This window comes from Haliotis rubra, unplaced genomic scaffold (assembly GCF_003918875.1).
Source record: "Haliotis rubra isolate DU_JTF1 unplaced genomic scaffold, ASM391887v1 Scf301, whole genome shotgun sequence".
Taxonomy (NCBI): domain Eukaryota; kingdom Metazoa; phylum Mollusca; class Gastropoda; order Lepetellida; family Haliotidae; genus Haliotis; species Haliotis rubra.
Window position 1 is genome coordinate 165674 of NW_025766971.1, and position 25472 is coordinate 191145.

Genomic DNA, 25472 nt, shown 5'->3' on the forward strand with positions numbered 1-25472 from the left:
TATTAATCTTTTACAGATGCTGAATGCATTTACATAATGCTATAAGGAACAAACCGTTTGATATCCGGTCGGTATGGTGTATATGTGTAGTGTATGGGGTGAAAGTGGATGCTGGAATAGATGGATAAAAAGATTGTGAAATTGGTGATGGAAAGAAATTCATTCACCTTCTGAGAATATTAAATGTTTTGTCTCTTAGGTATTGTCAATTGTAATGGATGGTAAATCTCACTACCGATTGAGATTTATGAATTTAGAAATTCTGACAGTGGTAATCAGGACTGTGACTGAAGTTGTGTGTCATTTTCACCTTTGGAGTTTGTGTACAACATTGAATAATAATCATGATAATATTATCTATTTATTGTGTACGGCAGTGTTCTGTGTGTTTGTTTGATTTTGGATAACCAACTTGAAGCTTCACTGTGATATGTATATATACACCTAGAATACTATTTATTATTGTACAGAAATGTGTTTGTATACTTTTGTAAATAATTGTGGAGTTGAATAATTATACAGAATAAATTTCAAACATTGTACCCCAGTCATTGTGTTATTAATCAGGTGGGTTGTCATGGATATACGCTAAGCAATTGTGGAAGTGACCAGATGCAGTTGCAAAAATACAGGCAGTCTTCAGAGTTTTGACTCATGCTTAGATTTCCACTGCTGACACTATGACACTATGTTAGTGTTCATATCTTAGTCCAGCCGTTATTGGGTACATTGTTTTAACAGCATTGGTTGGATGTTCCCCAGGGAGCTGAGAATTGTCCACACATACTGAACAATGTAAAGGACAGTTATCACAATTACATTTAGACCACCGACACACATGTTCGAAATCAATTCCTGATATTAAGAATGACACGTTTTTAATGGAGTTTTTTTACAATACATTTTTTGTTTCCACTGTCTTATTTTCGAACTGAAAATGATAGACAAGCAATCATTAACATATGTTATTTTTAGGATTACACTTTCTTTGTAAAGTACAGATTCTAGTACTTTTGTTGGGTTGAGTCCCATGCAGGATTCAAACCCACACCCTCAGAGTCAGGCACCTAATCGCCAGCAAACACAGTCAGACCCCTAGACCGCTCAGCCACTCCCACGCTGGCTTACCTACAAAATTGAAGTCGGGACAACTGGTAGTCTAGACTGCGGACTTTGTGTACCCAACAAAAGTCTGATAAGTGTTAATTGGCACGGCTCCCACGTCCGAAAGCAATGAAATACACAATGCCATTTAGAAAGTGGAAATGCTGTGGAAGCGGCGGTCTGTAAATAATTGAGTCTGGACCAGATAATTCAGTGATCAACAGCATGAGCATCAATCTACGCAATTGGGATGTGATGACATGTGTCAACCAAGCAAGTCTGACCACCCGATCCTGTTAGTCTGCCTCTTGTTAGAGCATTGCCTCTTAAGACAGGCATGGGTTACTGAAGACCAATTCTAACCCTGATCATCATTCAATGAACTGCAAGACAATTAGAAACATTTCTTCTCTTTTTTGCCTTTTCAGAAACCACATACGAAGTTATTGACAGAAAAACACAAGTTAAGAACCTAATCTTGAAGTGTAGTTTATTTCATAATAAATGTCGGACAACTCACTCAAATGGAAATATATACAAACAGGTCAACTAATCACAGTCAAGGGCGGTGAACAATGCTACTGAAACTAGTTCAGTCAAACTGGCTCGGACCGAACAATACACAGACACACGCCAAAAAATTGTACATTTTTACTAAATATATGATATGTCAAAAATCCAAATAATCTGATAAGCATTGTTTGGGGAACATATTAGTATATATGATTCATGCAGAATGTAACGTCATGTAAAAAGGAATAAATTACATATTCATATATAGCATGTCATTCCCCTTATAGACATTTATTTAAATGCATGGCGAGCATACCCAAAGGCGCTTACCAAAAAGTCAACTAAAATCTTACAGGGTATATCTGTTATAAACCATCATAAAACTGGAAGTTCTTATTCTGATGTTCCATATAACGGTTTTTCTTTAAGAGTAAATCATAAAGCCAAATAATAAAAATAATTTAATATTACTGAAATTCATCACATTTAGAAAAAGAATACAAATGTCTTTAGAGCGTAACATAATGTCAGGCCCATGTATATATTTGTTTCTACTATTTTTCTTGATCAGAATGCAAAAAATCAGGACAAATGAAAACAAATGACTATTTGATTTGAAGTGATAATACACATAAATAGATGTTAAAACTAAATTTATTTTCAGTTTAATGATTGTTTGACCATAACAAAATTTCGAGCAGGTTCAGCCATAGAACTAGGCCTATTTACCAGTTTCTCGATAACACTACTTCTCAAGTCAAAGATTGTAATCAGTGTATAAGAATATATTTGATTGGAATACAATTTAATTTACAATTATACAAGTTTATTTTAATATATTTCTGATAGCTTCAAATAACTTAGGCAGCACATGAATAAATAGAAAACCGTTTTAAATATAGGAATAAAAGTCACCCTGTCACATAATACTGCATTGATACGTCCAGTCCACTATGTGGTGTGACTTAATGCTCCAAATGGATGCTCTATAACTGGTATTTCATTGTTCCCAAATTACCCACTTCTCAAAAGAAAATTAAAAAATTAATTTTTAAAGGATTTTTTGTACATTAATCGGGGTTCAGAGAAACAATGTGCATTGTTTTTGTTGCCATGACAGTCATTTGTGCTCTGGCTGGATACTGTTCAAGTCCAATAGTCAACAACCATCTGGTTGGATGACTTCGTTCAAACAGTCTTCCTACAGATTTGTCTTGTTCTGTCTTCATAATAATAAAAAGACTATATTTGGTGAAAGTAAAAATTCTCAATGGATTAATTAAAAATGCAGTGTGAAATTCATAAATATGGCAAAACGATACCAATAATCACTAGGAAGGTCTCCAGATTCTACTATTATCTGATTAAGACCAGATCATGAGCATGTGCTTGTGAATCACTATAAAATAGTGAAAGTACCAAGTATTCTTGAAAAAATCATATCCTTCCTCAATGGAGGCATCTATCACAAACACATGCACAGGCAGGTCAACTGTTCACCTGAGAAATAACACCACAGGGACGTATGGTTAAAAATGAAATGCTTTTTCTTACATTTTTGTAAATGCTTTTCACAACTAGTCCTAAGGAAATTTGACCCTGACAATAATATCACACTTTGTTTCTTGTTTTAGCTTTTTGTTTTGGATCTGCCAATATCTGGGGCTTGGCAGACAAGTTAATGTTTTAATTACAACCCACCTTTCCAATTAAATATGTATGATCACCATTTGAACACAGTACTCATAGTTCATAGTTGTTGTAAACACAACTAAATTATGCTACATAATACTTTGACTCAGCATTGACACTACAAACCATTCCTTTATAAAATGAGATGATATCGAGCATAAAAGTCAACAGAGTATTAACAAATATAGAATAAAATAAAAACTCTAATGACTATTAACATCTATCTTAATTCTTGTTCTTATATACAATCAGAAATAAAATTAATATGAGTCATAACAGAACCATACACTTGAAGAATATTTACAATAATTGAAACATAAATTAAAAACCTCATTTGCCATTAATTACAGTAGCCATAGATATATCTACACAGCTGTCTCAGGAATGCCACAGTTATTAAATGTGAAAGAGTGAGTGGGTATGTGTTTTAGCTGCTTTCAGTAATATTCCAGCAATATCATGGTGGGGGATTACCAGAAATGGTCTTCACACATTGTACCCATGTGGGGAATCGAACCCAGGTGTTCAGCATGACGTGAACGCTTTAACCACTAGTCTACCCCATCCCCCACTTATGATGTGAATGAGTGGTATAGTTTTATGCCACTTTTAGCAATGTCCTGGCAATATCTAGGTGGACTGACTGAGTTTGGTTTTACGCCGCTTTTAGCAATATTCCAGCAACATCACGGCGGGGGACACCAGAAATGGGATTCACACTTTGTACCAAAAGTTATGGAGGTCAACTTGTGACACAACGTCTTCATCAGGTGAAATGAAGTGAAAGAATATTCTCCAAACGTTGTGTCGGTTGTATTACAAATGTTGACATCCATAAATTACCATCGTTTTATCTAAAATTATTAGCAAACCTGCATCTAGTTTTCTGCTCTGTATTAAAGCTGTACAAACAGGACACAGCACAATGTTTGTAAAAGGGCATGATCGTGCGTAAATATATTGTTTCATGATTAACAGTGATTTCACCTGCACTTAAACATTGCAACAGTGTAAATAGAGATGTTATCCTTTCAACCTATGTCATGTCATTACCATTCCAGCTTCAACTGGGATAAATCAAAGAATTCAACCTATGTCATTACTGTACCAGCTTCAACTGGGATAAATCAAAGAATTCAACCTATGTCATTACCATTCCAGCTTCAACTGGGATAAATCAAAGAATTCAACCTATGTCATTACCATTCCAGCTTCAACTGGGATAAATCAAAGAATTCAACCTATGTCATTACCATTCCAGCTTCAACTGGGATAATCAAAGAATTCAACCTATGTCATTACCATTCCAGCTTCAACTGGGATAAATCAAAGAATTCAACCTATGTCATTACCGTACCAGCTTCAATTGGGATAATCAAAGAATTCAACCTATGTCATTAGCATACCAGCTTCAACATTGATAATCAAAGAATTCAACCTATGTCATTAGCATACCGGCTTCAACATTGATAATCAAAGAATTCAACCTATGTCATTACTGTACCAGCTTCAACATTGATAATCAAAGAATTCAACCTATGTCATTACCGTACCAGCTTCAACATTGATAATCAAAGAATTCAACAATCTAAGGCCAGCAGTATCAGAAGCTGAACATCAAACTGATCCAGCTACCACTCTAATTAATAATTCATTCACCCTACACATGTTCCCTTGTAGAAAAATACTGTTGATTTTAGTTACACAATGATCTGCAATTCGTTACAATTGAGAGACAATTTAGAGAAATTCAAACTGTGTACATCCAATTTGGCTACATTGTAAACTTTGAATTTCTTTTGAAAAAAAACACGAACACAGCAAAATATTTATGTATAGGTTAGAATAAGAGCATATATATGTATGTATATGTAACTGATTAAGTTCCTTCAAGGTAAAGACATTGGAAGGAGATGGGCTATGTTATTTAAATAGAAAAAAACCCTCTTATCACAAAACTTGTCTCCCAGAATGTTGTTTCCATTGCATTTAATTGCATTTTTTAAAATAATATTCCTTATATGCTATTTGTGTCAGATATATAATGAACATTACAAAAATCACCTAAAAATGTAGGAATGCAATTTTGTAGGAAAATACAAATCCTTGAACTTGTGGCTTCAGCATTTTAATATTTTGAAACCTAATGAAACATATATACTGCAGATGAATTATTGTTCTCATTATCTGAAGAAACATTAATAAATACATATATGTATCAAAATGTACTGTGACCATGGCAACCATTTTTTTAATTCAATAAAACTCTTTGATGAAGTTACATAAAAAGTAAAATATTCATATAAAAATACAAAATGATAGATTATTTTAATGATAGAAATGACAGATTTGTTAAGGCTGACAGAGAGTAAGAGCAGATGTCCACACATTAGGTAGATGGCCACATAGCCACATGGATATTCCAATCACACTGGGGCCGATACCTTGAACAGTTTTTCTTCAAAAACATTGAAAATATAATCCTTCCTGAACCACCAATCTGACTTTTTAAAGTACTTGGATGAAAATCATAAGTCAAACTAAACCGATGATGGCGAGAATATAAAGGTCAAGGTCAGAAAATTAGGGTTAAGGTCAGACAATTAAGGTCAAGGTCAGACATGATAACTTGAATAGAACCATTTGAAAGAAGATCCTCTTTTTGTATTTAACTTATGTAAATGATGAGAAGTCGTATGTCATATACAGGTTATATATCAATGAAAAAGCTGACATATTTTGTTGCAGGTATAGAGTTAATTTGACAACTCTCTCTATCAAACAACATTATTTACACAACATTAGCACCTTCTATGGGATACAACCATCATACAGCATAACTACTGGTAATACAACTCTCCTCAAGTCAATCGGATCATTTCATCCTCGTAAAATCTGGCTTATGATTTTGCAGAAATTAATTCTCTCATGTTTTAGATCAAATGAACAGATCAATCACAACCTCTGCATTACGGTAAGTAAATGGACTGGATTCAAACTGTATTACAAAAGTGAAATTTGTCCATCATATCACACAATCCCTCATGCAAGGAGAAAAATAAATACAATTTTGATAACAACCTTCACTTACGAACAAAAAAACAACAACCCAAAACATGCCTTTTCCACATTTTTTTGCTATTATTCTTTCTGGGGATGTTTACACTAACCTGGTTATTCAGTAGGTCAGTGAGTGAGTAGGATTTACTTCACGTTGAACAGTATTATACTTGAGTTTTAGCATATATTAGCGTGTTGGAACGCTACATAGTTTGTGTGGAAAAAGCAAAGTGATGCAGGTGTGTAACTTGTACGCTAAAACGAAATCCATGATCATGGGTTTGGTGTCAACAAACCGTGAAAGATTATCAGGTGGAATGTGGGATTCGAACCCACAATTGCAGGTTTCTGTCACCCTATGCAATGAAACTCTGTCAATGAAATAGCTAACAACGTTATTTGTTCTTGTAGTAAATCATGACAAAACCATATTGAAAGGTGAAAACGTAAAGACGACTGTTCCGACAAACACCAATCGCCGTGTTGTGGCGTAATCCCCTACTTCTGTTACAACATGCTCTGTGAATAAACATACAGATTCTCAGTCCTTCAGGAAAATGTCATGCAAAACACCCTGAAACAATACTGTGTCATCATGAATATAGATGGGGTAAACATATACAACTTGTAACATCATATTCAGGCCAATAGCTGTCTCACAGGTACAAGTTCAGGAGACATAGTGTGTTGGCACATTGTTCACTCTACAATGGTTAATGTCAGGATGCTTCTCAGGATCAGTAAAACACTCCAATGTGAGACTTACAGCTTGTTTCCTTAAAAGTGAGTTCTCATAGTGCAACTTGCAGTAATAAGTGAGTTTAGTTTTACGCCGCTTTTAGCAATATTCCAGCAATATCATGGCGGGGGACACCAGAAATGAGCTTCACACATTGTACCCATGTAGGAAATAGAACCCGGGATTTCGGCGTGCAAGCAAACACTTTAACCACTGGGCTACCCCACCGCCCCACAACTTGTAGTAACAACATGTTGCATATGACTTGTAGTAACAATAAAGATCATAACAACTTTGCCTTTTGTGTAGTTTTTAAGTCACAACAACTCGTATCTCAAGAGATTCTCGCACATGACTCGACAAAATGGATTCATCAAGAGAAGAACAGATACTAACATTAATGTGAATGTGTATTAGTCAATAAAACAGAAGAATGCCCAAATCAGTGTGAGTTCACAAGTGGATTGTTCAGTTTTTCTCTGTAAGACCAAATTTCTTCAGTTGTGTCTCCGACATGATGTCAAGACAAACAAAGGGACATCACTCTGAGGTGGACACAGAGTTTAGCGATTTTGAGTGGTTGAGAGCTTGAGACTTGTAGTAGGAATTAGGACAAGTCATACGTCTTACAACTCAGCTGCACTCAGTTGTATGCGAATTAATATTGTTACGGTTTGTGTACTACAAATTGTTACTGCAAGACTCACACCATGAAAATGCACCTTAAGGAAAACAATAAGCATTGTAAATCCAGAAGCAAACATCATCATAACAGAAACGTGATGACCACTAAGAACTAACAGTTCCACCATAAGAAACTTTTCAGCTTCATGCACATCCTGTCATATTTCGTTAAGGTAAAAATGTCACCACCTCAATCATCAGAAACCCTGTAGCTTATTTATCCACTAAACACTCGGGTCTATATTCATATGGTAACCTAATTATTCTTCAATGATAATGCTACACCTGTGGAAAGGAGAGGGGCCCATTTCACAAAGCCCATACTTTAACCTAGAATTACGACAGTTGTAGCGTTAAGATCGATTTGTGTAACGGGGCCCGGATTGTAACACGTCGCCCCCTCACATATGAGATCATCATCATCTTATTACAAAACAGTTTTTCTTACTAACACATTTGGCAGTTCATCACATTTGCTTCTTCTATTGTCATGAATAATAATGATAATATAAATAATAATGACAATCAGACACGTTCCGGAATCGACTCCCTGGACCTATTTGCAAAATCCCTTTTGCTTGCGAGATAATACAAAAGGCTGCTTGTGATTTCGACTTGATATGTACATAAGACAGAATCCCTGCATAACTCAGTATGACTGACTGACTGACTGTGTTTGGTTTTACGCCGCTTTTAGCAATATTCCAGCAACATCAAGGCGGGGGACACCAGAAATGGGCTTCACACATTGTACCCATGTGGGGATTCGAACCCAGGTCTTCGGCGTGACGAGCCAACGCTTTAACCACTAGGCTACCCCACCGCCCAACTCAGTATGATGTTACAGCAGATTATGTATTAAATGCACACAGGACAGATGCTCATGAAATTCAAATTTCGGTAATAACTGAAATGTCAAATACGCACGTGAAGATAAAAAACAAATAACACACCATGATCTTGGATGGGGTCATCTCCGATATACTGAAAATACATCTAATATTTCGAGAAGGATTACTTCACTGTTTCCATGCGAGACTTTCCTAACAAAATATCTTGGCAATTTGGCGTCATGAGGACAAAGACATTTTGTCTACTAATATATAACACATTTAGTGAAACACTGGCAATCTGGACAGTGCTATTCTCAGTAAATCCGTCAGTTAACCTAATTTCAATTTAAACATTCACAAATTGTCCCTTAAATAATCCTGAAATGTTCATAAAAATTATTCTGAATTCAGAGTTTCTTGGCCAGTAGTGTCCAGACTAACAGGGTTTCACATTATTGAGAAATCGCATCTTCAAACTTTGACACACATGGATTTAAAATCGCAGGCCTCCTTTCTATCTAAAATAAAAGGGAGGTCCCTTTGGATGTTACATTAAATGATAACAGTGTATTTTAAATGACGATCATTTACAGTGGTAGTTTCTACCAATAATTAAACCAATAGAGTCCGTGACATTGAGAAACATGAACCCATGTAGAATTTACAGGGTCAAGGTTTTAGGGCTCATAACCCAGGGCCCGTCCTGGCATGGAATCTTGAAGCTTTGATTATCAAAATTCCAACACTTTAAAAGAGACTATGAAAGTTGTACAGCTAAGGACCTCTTACTGGAATAAAGACCAGTTCTACACTTTTGGAATACCAGAGGAGATATATTAACTTGTCTTTGGATCATGCTGTTCTTCATCTGGCTTACCAAGGACATACACTTTTTTGGAGATCCCTTTTCCAGCTAAAGGAGATCCTCATTCCAGCTGAAGGAAACGTCTTTGAGTAACTGATGAACTTGTCTGGAACAAATAATTTGTTTTCTTGTAGATGTTTGAGTGACGAGCTGTTCCTTTGGTTGTTTATCTTGGAGACAGGTCCTGCTGTTTGCGGATGAGGGAACCGATGATGTTGGCATAGTGCATGCCGAACACGGACCTGTTGTGGGAGACAAGACGCAGGAAGCGACCCAGCATCTGGCTGAGTTCTGTCTGGAAGGCAGAGTAGCCTGCCGGAACCTTCAGCGGCTCCGTGTGGCGGGAAGTGATGGAGCCTTTGATGAATGAACAGATCCTTTTGTCTGCAATGTAATAATATAACCTATTTTGGACACCATACTCAACTGTCAAAGAAATAAACTGATAAACATGATACGGTATTTATGATCTTGGATAATGTGAGAATTGTGTCTCTTATGCAGCAATAATTTCAATGTTATGATTTTCCTCCAGAATTTTAGGAGATTCAGATTATTCTGACAACCTAGTGGTCAACTGACAATTACAAGTGAAAATGATAAGTCGGATTAGCAGAAATATCTAGGGACAGGGACCAATTTTGAACAGAAAAGGGGATCCATTTTCTTTGTACAAGGTCAATGACCTGAGCTCTGTTGATCTGAAGCATTTAACTTCGTGCTGTATCCATTGTCAAGCAGAAAACTGGGAAATTGAAAAGTCAGTTCTAACAGGTGCATGTAGGACCAAATAGGATTTTCTGATTAACTATGTCACATTCTTTAAAACAATATAACCTGGAATATTATTTCACTCGTTACTGGTGGCTTGTATTTTCTGTTTCTTTCTCTGAGTAATGATTGCCAGAAGTTAGCAATACTGATTTTCTATAGGCTAGTAATCTAAGCTTGTAATCTATCTTCTGCACTTGTCTGATCAAAGATGCAGCATCCTATTTATTGTATGAGATTTCCATCACTGTCATTGTTAACATCTAATTTAATAAGACATAATATCTAACACAATCTCTTTGCCCAAAATGCCTGTGTTCAGTAAATATTTGAGTGACAAGTTTCGTCCAACTTACGCATGACTGTAGTGACAGCATGATCTTCAGCAGCAACATCTGAGATCTGCCCAATGAGAAACTTCTCTTTCTCCCCATCCAGCTGAGAGAAGCCGTGCTTCACAAGGCACTCGTTTACATCTTTCTTCACCTGGTCGGCCACATTCACAATTACTTTCTTGAAATCTCTGAAAATTGGAAAACAATCCCTTTCTTGAAATCTTTGTAAAATGGAAAAAATCACATTCTTGATATAACTGTAAAATGGAAAACAATCATCTTCTTCCAATCTCTATGTAAAATGAAAAACAATCACCTTGATATCTTGTTAAAAGTTCTACATTCTTCAAATCTACATGAAACTGACATGAAAACGTTGAACTCTTTGTACAATTGAAACACGTCATGAGTGTTTAGGCATTGATGAATGACAGGAATATCCCGAATTAACTCACTCTCTTGCTGGTCTTGTGTGGCAAAGAATTAAAATATTTGTACAAGAATTACGCACCAACATACAAGTAATACTGGACATTGGGTAAGAAAATCTGCATACAGACTTAAGACTGCGTCATGGTGGAGGCAAATAACAAATATCAGATTTCCACAGCCTGGCTAATGTGAAAGTTTGACTTACTTCTCTGCTGCAATGACAGTGAGTATATTGGACTTGAGTGTAGTCTTGAGGTCCTGTATCCCTGCTATGGGTGCTCCTACAGTACTGTATGTTACCAGCAACACGGACGCCATCAGGGTCAGCTGGCGTGTCTTGTCACGTAGCTCCAGGAAACGGCCCTGGTCCATCAGTAGAGTCTGCACAGATAATACAGAGGTCACTACAACACAGGTCACTACAACACACAGGTCACTACAATACCAAGGTCACTACATCACTGAGGTCACTACAACACAGGTCACAACATCACTGAGGTCACTACAACACAGGTCACTACATCACTGAGGTCATTACAATACCAAGGTCACTACATCACTGAGGTCATTACAATACCAAGGTCACTACATCACTGAGGTCACTACAATACCAAGGTCACTACATCACTGAGGTCACTACAATACCAAGGTCACTGCATCACAGAGGTCATTACAATACCAAGGTCACTACATCACAGAGGTCATTACAATACCAAGGTCACTACATCGCTGAGGTCATTACAATACCAAGGTCACTGCATCACAGAGGTCATTACAATACCAAGGTCACTACATCACTGAGGTCATTACAATGCCAAGGTCACTACAACGCTGAGATCACTACAATATCAAGGTCACTACATCACTGAGGTCACTACAATACCAAGGTCACTACATCACTGAGATCACTACAATACCAAGGTCACTGCATCACTGAGGTCATTACAATACCAAGGTCACTACATCGCTGAGGTCATTACAATACCAAGGTCACTACATCGCTGAGGTCATTACAATACCAAGGCCACTACATCACTGAGATCACTACAATACCAAGGCCACTACATCATATGGTCACTACAACACTGAGATCACTACAACACTGAGATCCCTACAACACTGAGATCCCTACAATACTGAGATCACTACAATACCAAGGCCACTACATCATATGATCACTACAACACTGAGATCCCTACAACACTGAGATCCCTACAATACAGAGATCACTACAATACTGAGGTTGATAAAACACTATGTACTCTACAATACTGCTATCCTGGAGTCCGCTACAGTAAGAAAATGACAACACTTTGTACACTACATCACTGAGGTTTCCTACACCACCAAAGTACACTACAACACGACTACTTCTTACTTCTCTAAAAACAATAATACTGAAACAATGGAAACTACACCCAACTAACACGATCAGTGCTCATCCATACCTCTGGGAACATCTGGTCATCATTCCACTGTAGAAGTTCCATGTATGCCTCATTCATGATAGATGCTGGTGTGACCTTTGACCCTACAGTGGCTCCCTCTCCGGAAGATTCTTCCTCAGCCAGAAGTTGTTCAAAGCTTCGCTTCAGCCACACTTTAGTGAACTGCAAGCCATCTGTTCCATGTTCTGACAAAACACATGCATTTTCCCATCAAAAAGTATGTCAAACTCATCACAATGATACAGAAGTTACTGCATTGATATGGACTATTTGTTGTCAAGGCAACCAACCTCTGGGCTGGTAGGGGCTAGCCTTGATGAAAACATTGTTGTTTGATTTTAAAGCCTCAGTTAGCAATATTCCACCTATGTCATGGTAACCTGTAAATATTTAAGCTTTGGTTAGATAAACAGGTGCTTGATACTATCATCCTTGATAATTTCCAGGGTATACGCTCCGATAAATCTCCACTAGTACCCTTGGTGCATCTACAGCTCGGCCCGATAATTTTATCACCTCCCTTTGCTGGCTCAGCCTTCTATACAGTAGCCAATCAGATAAGCCATTACAGCTGAGCTTGCCAGTGTCAACAAAGATGGTGGCTGCAGCCGCTAAGGTTTGGTCGTGGTGCAATATTTCAGTGATTACTTCTTTATGGGAGTTAACTGTCGTAAGTTGAAGCGAGAACACACCCTCTCAAAGTTAATTGTTTCCTCCCATTACTGTTTACCAAAAAAGCAAAAGTGAGTTATGATAGAAGCCTTGTAATTGGTATGCTCAACTTCCCAACATGGACACCTGATTTGATAAAAAGCCAGCAAAGGGAGGTAATAAAATTATAGGGCCGAGCCGTAGAGCATCCAGGGTACTAGTGGAGATTTATCGGAATGTATACGCTCGAGATTATCGAGGATGGATACTATGAGCAAACATGCTGTTGCATTTAATGAGACACACTAAACCAAGACACAGAGTCTGACCACCCAAACCATTTGCAACAAGCACAAATCACTGCTGATTCCTCACTTGACCAGGACGGGTGGGGGTAGCCTAGTGGTTAAAGCATTCGCTCATCACGGTGAAGACCCGGGTTCGATTCCCCACATGGGTACAATGTGTGAAGCCCATTTCTGGTGTCCCCTGCCATGATATTGCTGGAATATTGCTAAAAGTGGCGCAAAACCAAACTCACTCACTCACTCCTAACTTGACCTAAGCATAGGAGTGCAAACTGTAGACTGGGAAAGACAGTTTTACTTGAACTAGATATTTATTTGAATCACATTAAGCCCAGAGGACAGACTGCCTTGAGAACACACAGATTGTCAACTATCTCAATATCACCAAACTGAGTGAGGATTAACTGCTGAACTACAGGCAACCCCCATACAGCATCTTCCTAACCATCCCCTACACAGCCTACATCCGGTGTCCTATGAACTAACCCCCACACTCCCAACCATCCTAACAAAACTCCACACAGCATACCATCCTGAGTCTTGAGGAACTCCTGGAACTTGTTGCGCTCGTACTCCACACTCTGCTGCTGAAGGTAGGGCCTCATCTGCTGGATCGTGAAGTTGGCCATGTCCATCTTCATCAGGTCTAAAACCTCAAATATCTCCCTGGAAACCACAGGACCAACCATGTGTGACTTCTTTGATTTTTTTTATTAACAACAGGAGGTTATTTCCTTTGCGTCTGCTAAAACTACACTGACTACAGTAGAGGCATAATGATAACAATGCTGAGGATAAAGTTGGTGGTGTGATAGGATACTATGCTATGCTGCGTTGTACTATTTCTGATGCTATGTGTGGCAGTGTTCACGAATAGCGTCTGACCCTCTGACAAATCTGGCAGATTCGAAAAAGGTCTGATAGAAGTCTACAACCCGCCGGCCCAAGTGTCTGACTGTATATTTCACAATGACTTTGACCGAAGTTGTTATATGTGACATGTGACACTTGTTTGCTGTTTGTAAATCTTATACCGGTACTTGTTAATAATTTAATGCCAATTATAACAAATGTTAAATCTGAAATGTGTGTTTAATTTTATTCTATGTGTCCTCTGAATTTTCAATGGGTCAGACCGACATCTGAAACTTACAGGACCCAATGTCCTGTTACTTTGAAACACCATCCGTGAACACTGGTGTGGGTTAAGTTAAGTATTTTGATTTAAAATTTTATGATTTAATACTTTTGTTAGTTGCTATTATTTCTTTTTGCTGCGAATCACAACCCTATATCATTTGTTTATGAAGCATCAGAGATAGAAGATAGGATGTTGTAGGGACATAATGGCTAAATGGCTCTGTGAATATGATGCCATTATCATCTAGCTGGGAAATACTAGAGAATGTTTGGAAGCTGGTTGTTGAACAGTTTCTGTTATTAATGAGCTGAATAGCTTGTAATATATTGTATGTATTGTGATACAGGAAGCGTTTTTATGTGGGCCTTTTATCTGGATGCAATACTGTATGCCTCTTCATTGCAACAAGTAAAATATCGTTTAAATATAAATATATAATGTGTTCACTAATGAACGCATTATCCAAACTTACCAACTTTCTTATCTTTTCTTGTCTCTGATTCTTCCATTTTGTGCTACACGTAATTGTCAAAACATAATCGTCAATAATTTTAGGAACAAGTATTTTAGGTAATAATTTAAGAACTCATACCTGGCCTTTTTCACTGTATGTTAATGAAATGTTTGTAAATCAAAACATCATAACATATGTCTTACTTGAAGAGTGGCACAATTTCCTTCTGCTCCTTGAGCTTGGCGATCTGGTCATCCCTGAGGGGGGCACACAGCCGGCCCATGATGCCAATTACATATTCGGCATAGTAGTGGATGTCAAATGCTTCGTTCTCCATCTTTTGCTCTATGAGCTCAAGGTCAAGTACTTCATTTACTTGGGCTCGTAATCGGACATGCTGGGGTAGCAACAGTGACAACAAGACCTGTAACCATAAGCCAGTATACAGTCAGCTCTCGTTAATCCGACACTCATTAATCCGACAATCACGTTAATCCGACAAAAAATTAGGGAACCATTTAAAACAGTGATAATTACTCTCGTTAATCCGACATTCTCGCATTCCGACTCCGACACACCAATCTAGCAACTGATTATTGTAAATACATTGTAAAAACATTCGTTAATCCGACAATCAACACAGCCGGTCGGATGATCCGACCGTATACAAACAATCACACATGAGTGGTAATTAGCGTGTGCCTTACTGGCTGCTTGACACCGGCATCAGTGAACATCACACTTGTTAATTAGGAACACAGGATAATTAATTGAGACGATTTAATCAAGAAATAACAGTAGAGCGAGCTGTATAAAATGTTTACAACCGACATGAGTTTTCATCACAAGATGTTTGTCACGAGTACACCAGCTGCTAAGCGACCCCTTGTAGAAGTTACGCCATTGATCAAGAAAGAAATCTCCTTTTGATCATGACATTTAGTAAACATTGATATTTTCACACAAATACATTAATCCGACATTTTCGTTAATCCGACATATTTCTCTGCAACCACAAGTGTCGGATTAACGAGAGTTGACTGTATGTGGAAATATAACCTAGCCAGAATACATACAGGGCATGAATAACATGTTAAATCTATTATCACAAACCAAAATAAGAAGAGCGAAAGGTTAACGTTTCAAATCTGTTAAAATAAGCCCCAACATGTACAGTTTATAGATAACATGTTAACCAGCGTATGAAATAAGCCAAAACCCCAGCCAGACATCAGGGCTGGTAACTTCAGCCCAAAATGGATTTAACCAGACCAGACACCAAGATATGGTAAATTCACTCAGATTTTACCACACCATCGGGCTGGCTAGCTGTAAATTTAGGCCGTCTGTCAGAAATCTAGCCTGTCTCGGGCGGTCGGACGGGCCTTATTTCATACACTGTGTTAACATGTCCAAGAATACATACAGTGCAAAGACAACCTGGTGAATGTCTTAATGGGTGAGTGAGTATGTTTTTAGCAATATTCCAGCAATGTCACGACAGGGGCACCAGAAATGGGCTTCACAACATTGTACCCACGTGGGTAATGGAACCTGGGTCTTTGACGTGAGGAGCAAACACTTTAACCACTAGGCTACCCCAATGCCTCCTTAAATCTCTTAACACAAGCCAGAATATATGCAGTGGAAAGATAAATCCCGAAATGACACCCAGTTAGATCTTTAACACTAGGCAGAATACATACAGTCATAAGACAACCTGTTAAATCTTTTACCATATGCCACCATACAAGCAGCGTGAAAGACAAACAGTGAAAAAACAAACCTGGTCAACCTCTTAACACATGCCAGAATACATGCAGTGTAGATATAACCTGTTACACCAGTCAAGACATGCCAGATCCTATGTTGTAGGGTAAGTCTACATATTTGTACCCAACAAGCTCCTGTGTTTTCCTGTACTTGATCTACATAACACCTAGGATCAGGTTTACTTACCTCCTTTATTTCTTCAATGAGAACCAGCGACCTTTTGAATTCTGGAGGGTCCTGACTAATTTCCTCACGCAGCAAGTCCCAAAATGCCTTGTGTACCACTTCCTGTACTTGTGAATGAACACTGAAAAAGAGTCAGAAGATGGCTTTAAACATATTTTATTGTCCAAATGACAACGGGATTAGGCACAAGTGCACCACTTATGATCACCTTCTCCCTAAATACAATTAAACATATTATTACATAATACAATGTACAATGTACAGTGGAAACTAGACATTGGGGAAAACATATGCAGTGTTGGGATATATATACAGTGTTTTACAGGATATATACAGTGTACTGGAAAGTGAAAAAGTGAAAAAAATGCATGCCATACATTTGCAAATATTATACAGTATATACAGTCAGAAGATGGATCAACTATTGGGAAAAGAAATACATGCACTGCCACTGAAGCATATTTGATATGGATCATTTGCATTGCCTCTATAGTATTGACTTGATATTTAACTTGATCTTTTTAATCTAAGAACTGACATCCATAATATATTAATTTATGGAACATGAACATAACACGGTGAGTGTAGTGTATGAAAGTAGCACGGCTTTACATTTATACTTCCATAAATACAAAAATATATTGAGGTAAATTCTTATTAATACATTTGTCAAGAAAACAATTACACAACACTTATAGTTAGAATACAACAAAAGCCCTGACCACTATATGCTCCAAAAAGTCATAATGTAGCTTCATAGTGGACTGACTGACTGAGTTTGGTTTTACGTCGCTTTTAGCAATATTCCAGCAACATCACGGCGGGGGACACCAGAAATGGGCTTCACACATTGTGCCCATGTGGGGATTCGAACCCGGGTCTTCAGCGTGACGAGTCAACGCTTTAACCATTAGGCTACCCCACCGCCCCGTTTCATAGTGGAACTTGCCATGACCAGGTCCCCTTGTAAGATAGTAAATGTTTTTACTGACTCTGTTTTTGACTTGTTCATATTATTGGGAAAATATTATTTGTACAAATGCAAGCTCAATTCTGTTTTACCAAATATTGCTCAGTTCAGAAGTGAGTTGAGATTGAGATATAGTATTGAAAAATGTATTTTTTCTTTAACAAAAGCTGTAACGACGAATTTTCCTCGAAATGGCTTTTATATCATGGCTTATTCAAAGACGACTGAATTAATTATATTATTAATATGTTTGATAATTAAAAATAATCTTGTACTTGTGTGAATGGTGAGTGAATGGATTGTCTTGTTTCGTAAAAAATTCCACCTGTATCCCATGACTGCTTACTTTTGACTGTAACAGGGATTCAGAAATAAAATTTAAATTACAAAAAAAAAAAAGATAGGGCAAGTTACACACAGCCATACCTGTCTTTCTGTGGCTTGCGAGTGTCCAGTTTGAAGTCGCCATCAACCACAATCTCATGGGCAAGTGTCATGTTTCGCACACCATTGGCTGCCTCCATCAGCTGCTCAAACGACACAAACTTCGGGGGAGAAGCTACAGGAAATCAAGATCATGACATTAATATTTTCCTATAAGTCTTTTTACCACACAACTACATATTTGTTTCTATTGTGACACTGAAGTTACTGACAAGAGAGTAACAAACCGACAGTTTAGTCACTATGTCTGAGTCCAGCACAAATATTTTCTATCTAGTAAACTCAGCTGATAGTAGTCTATATACTAACACTGAAATCTACTGAAAATATTGTCACGGGACAAGTGTGGGGTAGTAAACGCAAAGGTTTTGGCACTGTCTCAAGAAAATGAACAGCTACTATGGTGTTGACTGGCATTATGGTGAGGCCATCAATAAGTCTGATTTTGGTGTTTATTATTATTCATTTTTTATTATTGGATATTTATTAGCACACATATTTATATGCATGCTCACACAAATATCCACTGCATTACTCAATAAGTCATTTTGGTGCTTTATTATTCATTTTTATTTTATTATTGGATATTTATATAGCACACAAATAAATAAAAAATAAAAAATAATGACTGGCATTATGGTGAGGACATCAATAAGTCTCGTTGTTGGTGTTTATTATTCATTTTTTTATTTTATTATTGGATATTTATATTGCACACATATCCACGCACTAGTGCATGCTCAAGTGCATAAAAGCTAAAAAATAATGACAATTATGGTGATGAAAATAAGTCTCGTTGTTGGTGTTTAATTCATTTTTTATTTTATTATTGGATATTAAAAAATAATGACTGGCATTATGGTGAGGACATCAATAAGTCTGATTTTGGTGTGAGTTGTTCATTCCTATGGCTGACTGTTGAGTATAAGCTACATGAAGACATGACACTTGTAATGGATAAAAACTTCTTATATAATGTCATGACACTTCAGAGGTACCCCTTGCTCATTCATCAGTTGAATGCATAAGAGTATAGAGTAAGTATGTATATGCATTATGATATGTTTACACAACACAAGCAGGGATGATCTTCTAAATGCCTTTACAGACTTTCATATAAGCTACCCAGTTCACATAGATGTTTGGCTAACATATGCTCTAGGGCAGGGGTGGAAATAACCCATTGCCCGACGCCCGAGTCCAGTGTTTTTTTCTGTCGGGCAAGCAAATTTGTATATCACACTGTACCAGTGTCCAGTTGATATTCCAATGTTAATTATGTTGTTTATGTAAACAATCAACAAGAAAACGGCTGGTATAGTGGAAAAAATATCAGGCAAGTGATTTTACATGTGCCACTTTACCGGAGTAGACTAGCAATTCTAAAGTTATTTCCACCCCTGTAGGGGCATCATGCATTCACATTTGTCAGGCTGAATGAACAGTAGTGAGTGAGTGAGTGAGTATGGTTTTACACTGCTTTTACTAGTTTTAGCAATATTCCAGCAATATAACGGCGGGAGACACCAGAAATGGGCTTCACACATTGTACCCATGTGGGGAATCGAACTGGGTCTTCAGCGTGATGAGCCAACACTTTAACCACTAGGCCACCCCATCACCCTAATGAACAATAATAAAATAAATTTGAATTACATATATGTTCGTTTTCGTCCTTACCAAGAATTCTTGTGTTCTTAGCTGTCCTATAGAGAGGTGAGGTGAGGTGAAATTGGGTTTAATGTCGTACTTGAAAATATTTCGCTCATATGACGACGTGCATGCTTGTGTATGGGTATGTGCGGCTCCTTGTACTGGCCAAGACTGAAGCTGGTTTTATAGTGCTAGCCCACTGAGATACCATGCCGCAGTGAAGCATGAATACCCCACTCAGACACATTATACTGACTCCGAGCCGACCAGTCCTTGTTTTACCCATTAATGCCGAGCACCAGGCAGGGACCAACAAGTACTATATTTTAACGTCTTTTGGTATGACGTGGTCGGGGATCGAACCCGCGACCTTCCGCTCTCCGGGCGGACGCTCTAACCACTACACCACGGAGGCGGTCTGTCCTATAGAGAAGTGATGGAGTATGGTGTTAGCAATATTCCAGCAGTACCACAGCAGGACACCAGAATTTGGCTTCACTGATTGTAGCTATGTGGGGTTTGATGAGACAATGCTTTAACCACTAGGCTACCCCACTGTCTCCTCCATATAGGAAATAAATGACACCTCACCTGCTGCCATGAAACCCGGAACACCAGTTGGGTGGGGACTTGGAGTCTGTGTTCGTCGTTTCTTGCTATCTATCTCACTGTTTGAACTGTTCAGGCCGTTTTCATCCCCATCAGAATTCACCTCGGCGTCGATTGAGTTGTTCAAAGTTTCAGGGCTGTTTTCTCCTTTTTCTGCCATGGCAGATGATTTTAGGATTCTGAAATTCAGAGTTTTCAGTTAGTATGGATTATTGGATACGTAAATCACAGCTAAATACTACAATTAAATAATACATATAGCTTCAGGCCCAAGCTTCTTAATTTCACTGTCCTTCTGATTTTCTTGGTCAGTATCATTCTCTTCCCACAGAGTTTACTCCTGTCATATCTTCCTACGTAACCTCTGTTCTAATACGGCCCTTTCATGGTGTGAGCGTTCAAGACTCGTGATTGGAGGCATTCAGATTTAGTTGTGCAATCAGCGACGTTGTTTCAAAAGTGATCATTCGCAAGGCCTCGGTAATTTCCGTATGCTTCGAGAAAACTAAACCTCTTCCCCTGCACGATGCGCAAACGTTTCTTCTAGACAGAACTCAATCATGTTATGGCGGATCAGTGGCGTCTCCATCGCCCTCGTTGACCACGGACAAGCTAGCCATTAAACGTCTTGTGTGTAACATCAACACAAGTCCCCGGCAGATTGGGGATATTTGTGGCCCCACAGTTGCTTGTGTTAGTCAAGTTGAATCTAAGTCGATGTAACACGTGTTCTGATTGGATAGAAAGAAGGGAGATAATTCGTGTTGCGATCTTTTGCCGCTAGGGGATTTTACGAGAACCGGGAAATATGGCCGTATTAGAACAGAGGTTACGTAGGAAGATATGACAAGTAACCTCTGTGGGAAGAGAATGGGTCAGTATGAGATGATTAAGGAGAGGGAAGGAATTTCTGAAAGATTTCCACATGTTGAGGTTTGCACAGCTAGTTCTTAAAACAAAACTTCTTGAAATATAAGCTACAACATAACTACATGTATAAAACAACATGTTTTCAATTTTTCTTAAGTTCCACCTGACTTTCCTTTGAGCAAATAATCAGTATGTGAAATTGGTCATTAGATGGAAAGACTCAGGATCAATACTATGAAACTTGTGAGTCAGAATCAAGTATTTTCCAATTCATAGTAGAAAATGGTTTACACTATTAACATGAAAACATCTGCCACATCACTTAACATGTTAAGTCAGTAGTCATGGTAATAGAACATATTATTTCTTTAAATTATATTATGTCCTTACTACACTTTGATGTGGTTAGTATTTCTATATCATGTTTATTACACAAGTTCACAATGCTATGTGAGCTTAGTAATTATTTGAAATCTCTGGATTTTTTACGGTCACTAGAAAAATCCAAAGTAGCAACTCAGGAAGATTTTGTTTACTGATACTTGTCATTTGATCTTGTTTTTAAAAATCCAAATAAATTAAAAATCAAAATTCAGTTTAAAACTTACATATAGGATCTACAAGCCTTGCCACACACTCACTGTATAACATTTATACATATATACGCAGTTGACAATTCCATAAAAACACTGAGCACGCTGTGTTGGGTGACCTTTTTGGGTATTTGCCAAAAAACAGGACAAGTCAAACAGCGATGTTTGTTAAATCTTCCATTAATTGTTTGGGCTCTGTAATTTCCTTTTTTATCTGCCCTTCTGCACCCTGTACTGTTTGTCATAGCCAGAACACCATCAAAGTAATTAGATAGAATTGTTGGAACATGACGAGCTCAAGCTTAGCTGGCAGACAATCAGATAATGGCCATTGTGTAAATAATCCTATAGATAGTTCCTACCTCATTTAGTGACACATTTCCCTGTCTCAAAGTGTATACATTACCCTGCTTTCATCCTGACATAGAATACATACAGAATATATCTAAAGATATTTGTCATATTTAAAATATTTTTTTATAAATTGGTCCAAAGGTCCTTGATAATCATCCTACAGAATTTAAATTTAGAGAACCCCAAAGCTTAAACATTATAATTAGATCTATCTGTGAATGATCCCTCATCTTTCAAACACTCAGACTGGCCGACAAATGTTTTATGGAAATAACTGTTTTATTTTTTCACCAATACGGTCTATTTTGAATAATTGATTTAATACATTTTCTCTCATCTTCATTGATTGAATAAATATCCTTACAAAACAAAAACTGACTTTAGACTTTAAATGGTTATCCAAAGTTGGGATAAGACTTGAGTCTCACTATCAACTTGTCCTAATAAGTAGAGAAATTAAAATTTATGTTGAACAGTTTTGATGGGGCTGTGCCTATCAGGGCCAAACATGTTAAATACTCTCATTTTCCACACAAAAGGGTTTTAATAAGAATTCGTACCAAACATCAGCAGAATTATTTATTAAACATTATCAATAATAATTTCATCAATAGCTATGCCCTAAGGTGTACATTACATCATAAATATTGAATAAAATTGCAATATTTCAATACCACATAACATATGGACACTTGTTCCACACCTGGTGGTGTTTATAATAGACATTGATTATTTGGTTAACTTAAGGTCAGCAGAAAAATTGATCAACAATCAACAACTCTGTACACGATAATAAGCCAACACTTCCATGTTGGCATACATGTAGGAAATACTGATTCAAGAGCTACTGCTAGATACGAATTTTAGCCGAAAAAATGCTAAAGAATTTACACCCTTCTCCAATGCCCCCCCACACATCAAAGTCAAATGTACAGGCGATCTATAAATATCCTAGTATTCGTATGTACAGCATATTGGGCACAACCCATCCTCCTTCTCGCCTTGAATAACAGTAACGCATCTGTTGTTTTTAACTCACCCTCATCAATGTCATCGGCAAGAAAATAAACAAAAGCCCGTAAATACAGAACCAGAACTTTGAACCGTGAAATGTTATTATACTCAAACCAAGCACGAAATTCACGAGGGCCTGGCCTACAATCAGCTGATAACATAATTCGTCTGCATCATTTTGCATCCGTGACCTAGAAACCAAGGAGGAATTTTCTCCAGTATAAGGGCATACATGAATTAGCACCACCTACCACTCAGGAGCACGTCTTTCTGACTGTCGGGGCGTTTGTGTGAGACCAAGGAGTGACGAATATTCGCCTAATCCTTTCGAATATTGTAGAAATATCTGGAACCCCTGGACAATGAGAGCTGGGGTACGCGAAGCTTGTTTACGGACGTGACGTCACGAGAGGCACTATGGGATGACGCTAGTCGCTATAAATAGTTATTCACTGTTTACAAACAAAGAGCACGTGTTTATGTTCAAGCTCTGCTATAGTTTGAAGCATTTCTACTTTCACTGATTTTAGTGTGTATTTCGAAAATTTGATGAATTATTTTTAATTTCCAGAGTACAAGTATTGGTGATTGCTGTCAGAAATGTGTGAAGCATGCGCAAGGCTGTGTACGCTTTTTCGAGGATATAGACCTTCACTTTCTGTGTGTGTTCATTGGACCATGAACGTTCATAGTGTGAGGTCAAAACAAAATGAACATGAAAGTCACGGACTATAACGTATAATCATTCTGAGCCTATTGTACACCACAACAGAAACTGAACTCTGTGAGACCAAACTGGTAAGTATGCATGAATATTCTGCACACGCAGTAGTGCTACAAGAAATATATGAGAGAGAAATAGTGAGTGAGAGAGAGATAGAAATAGTGAGACAGAGATAGTGAGAGAGAGATAGAGATAGTGAGAGAGATAGAAATAGTGAGTTAGAGATAGATAGAGATAGTGAGAGAGAGATAGTGAGTGAGAGAGAGATCGAGAGAGATAGAGATAGCGAGAGAGATAGAGATAGTGAGAGAGAGATAGTGAGAGAGATATTGAGTGAGAGAGATGGTGGTAGAGAGATATTGTGAGAGAGATATTGATAGAGAGATAGTGAGAGAGAGGGAGATAGAGATAGTGCGAGAGAGATAGACAGATAGAGATAGTGAGAGCGAGAGATAGAGAGAGGGAGATACAGAGAGATAGTGAGTGAGATAGAGATAGTGAGAGAAAGATATAGTGAGAGAGATAGGGTAGAGCTAGAGAAGAAATATGAGAGAGAGAGAGGATAGAGAGTGATAGAGATAGAGATAGTGAGAGAGAGATAGTGAGGAGAGATAGAGATAGATGAGAGATAGTGAGGAGGAGAGATAGAGAGGGAGATAGTGAGTGATAGATAGTGAGAGAGAGATAGAGATCGTGAGAGAGAAGAGATAGTGAGAAAGAGACAGATAGTTAGATAGAGAGAGAGAGAGTGAGAGAGAGAGATAGAGATAGTGAGAGAGATAGTGAGACAGATAGAGATAGAGAGAGAGATAGAGATGAGAGATAGAGATAGTGAGAGAGATGAGATGAGAGAGAGAGATAAAGAGATAGAGAGAGATAGAGAGAGAGAGAGATAGATAGAGAGAGATAGAGATAGATGAGATAGAGAGAGTTGAGATAGAGAGAGATAGAGAGATAGAGAGAGAGAGTGAGTGAGAGAGATAGAGAGAGAGATAGAGATAGAGATAGAGAGAGAGATAGAGATAGAGAGAGAGGAGATAGTGAGACAGATAGAGAGAGAGAGATAGAGGGAGAGATAGAGATAAAGATAGAGAGTGAGAGAGAGATAGAGAGATAGATAGAGAGAGAGATAGAGAGAGTGAGAGATAGATAGAGATAGAGAGAGAGAGGGAGATAGCGATAGAGAGAGATAGAGATAGTGAGAGAGAGTTAGAGATAGAGATAGTGAGAGATAGTGAGAGAGAGTTAGAGA

At 37.8% G+C, this 25472-nt stretch overlaps 1 protein-coding gene and 2 long non-coding RNA genes across 3 annotated transcripts; all 3 read right to left on the minus strand.

The window, feature by feature from the left end:
- Nucleotides 1–3263: 3263 nt before the first annotated feature.
- LOC124282715 lies at nucleotides 3264–4444 on the minus strand. The gene is made up of 2 exons (XR_006900227.1): nucleotides 3995–4444; nucleotides 3264–3948 (listed from the first exon to the last, which is right to left on the minus strand). It is a non-coding gene; the product is annotated as an uncharacterized LOC124282715 (long non-coding RNA).
- Nucleotides 4445–4660: 216 nt separating this feature from the next.
- On the minus strand, nucleotides 4661–8439 carry LOC124282716. Its single transcript, XR_006900228.1, has 2 exons — nucleotides 4895–8439; nucleotides 4661–4796 (listed from the first exon to the last, which is right to left on the minus strand). It is a non-coding gene; the product is annotated as an uncharacterized LOC124282716 (long non-coding RNA).
- A 1138-nt stretch (nucleotides 8440–9577) lies between these two features.
- Nucleotides 9578–23890, minus strand: LOC124282736 (T-complex protein 11-like protein 1). Its single transcript, XM_046718758.1, has 10 exons — nucleotides 23748–23890; nucleotides 20648–20844; nucleotides 18386–18518; nucleotides 16990–17110; nucleotides 15234–15454; nucleotides 13965–14101; nucleotides 12477–12661; nucleotides 11234–11409; nucleotides 10618–10784; nucleotides 9578–9874 (listed from the first exon to the last, which is right to left on the minus strand). Exons 2-10 carry the CDS (start codon nucleotides 20823–20825, stop codon nucleotides 9657–9659), a joined length of 1536 nt encoding a protein of 511 aa, XP_046574714.1. The 5' UTR covers nucleotides 20826–20844; nucleotides 23748–23890; the 3' UTR covers nucleotides 9578–9656.
- Nucleotides 23891–25472: the final 1582 nt, after the last annotated feature.

Bases quoted from the DNA above. Each gene is read 5' to 3' on its own strand.
- LOC124282736 (XM_046718758.1), bottom strand. From the start codon at position 20,825: ATGGCAGAAAAAGGAGAAAACAGCCCTGAAACTTTGAACAACTCAATC. The intron at 18,519-20,647 runs GTGAGGTGTCAT...GATTTCCTGTAG, and splicing joins TCCGGGTTTCATGGCAGCAG to CTTCTCCCCCGAAGTTTGTG. The intron at 9,875-10,617 runs GTAAGTTGGACG...ATTACATTGCAG, and splicing joins TGCTGTCACTACAGTCATGC to ACAAAAGGATCTGTTCATTC.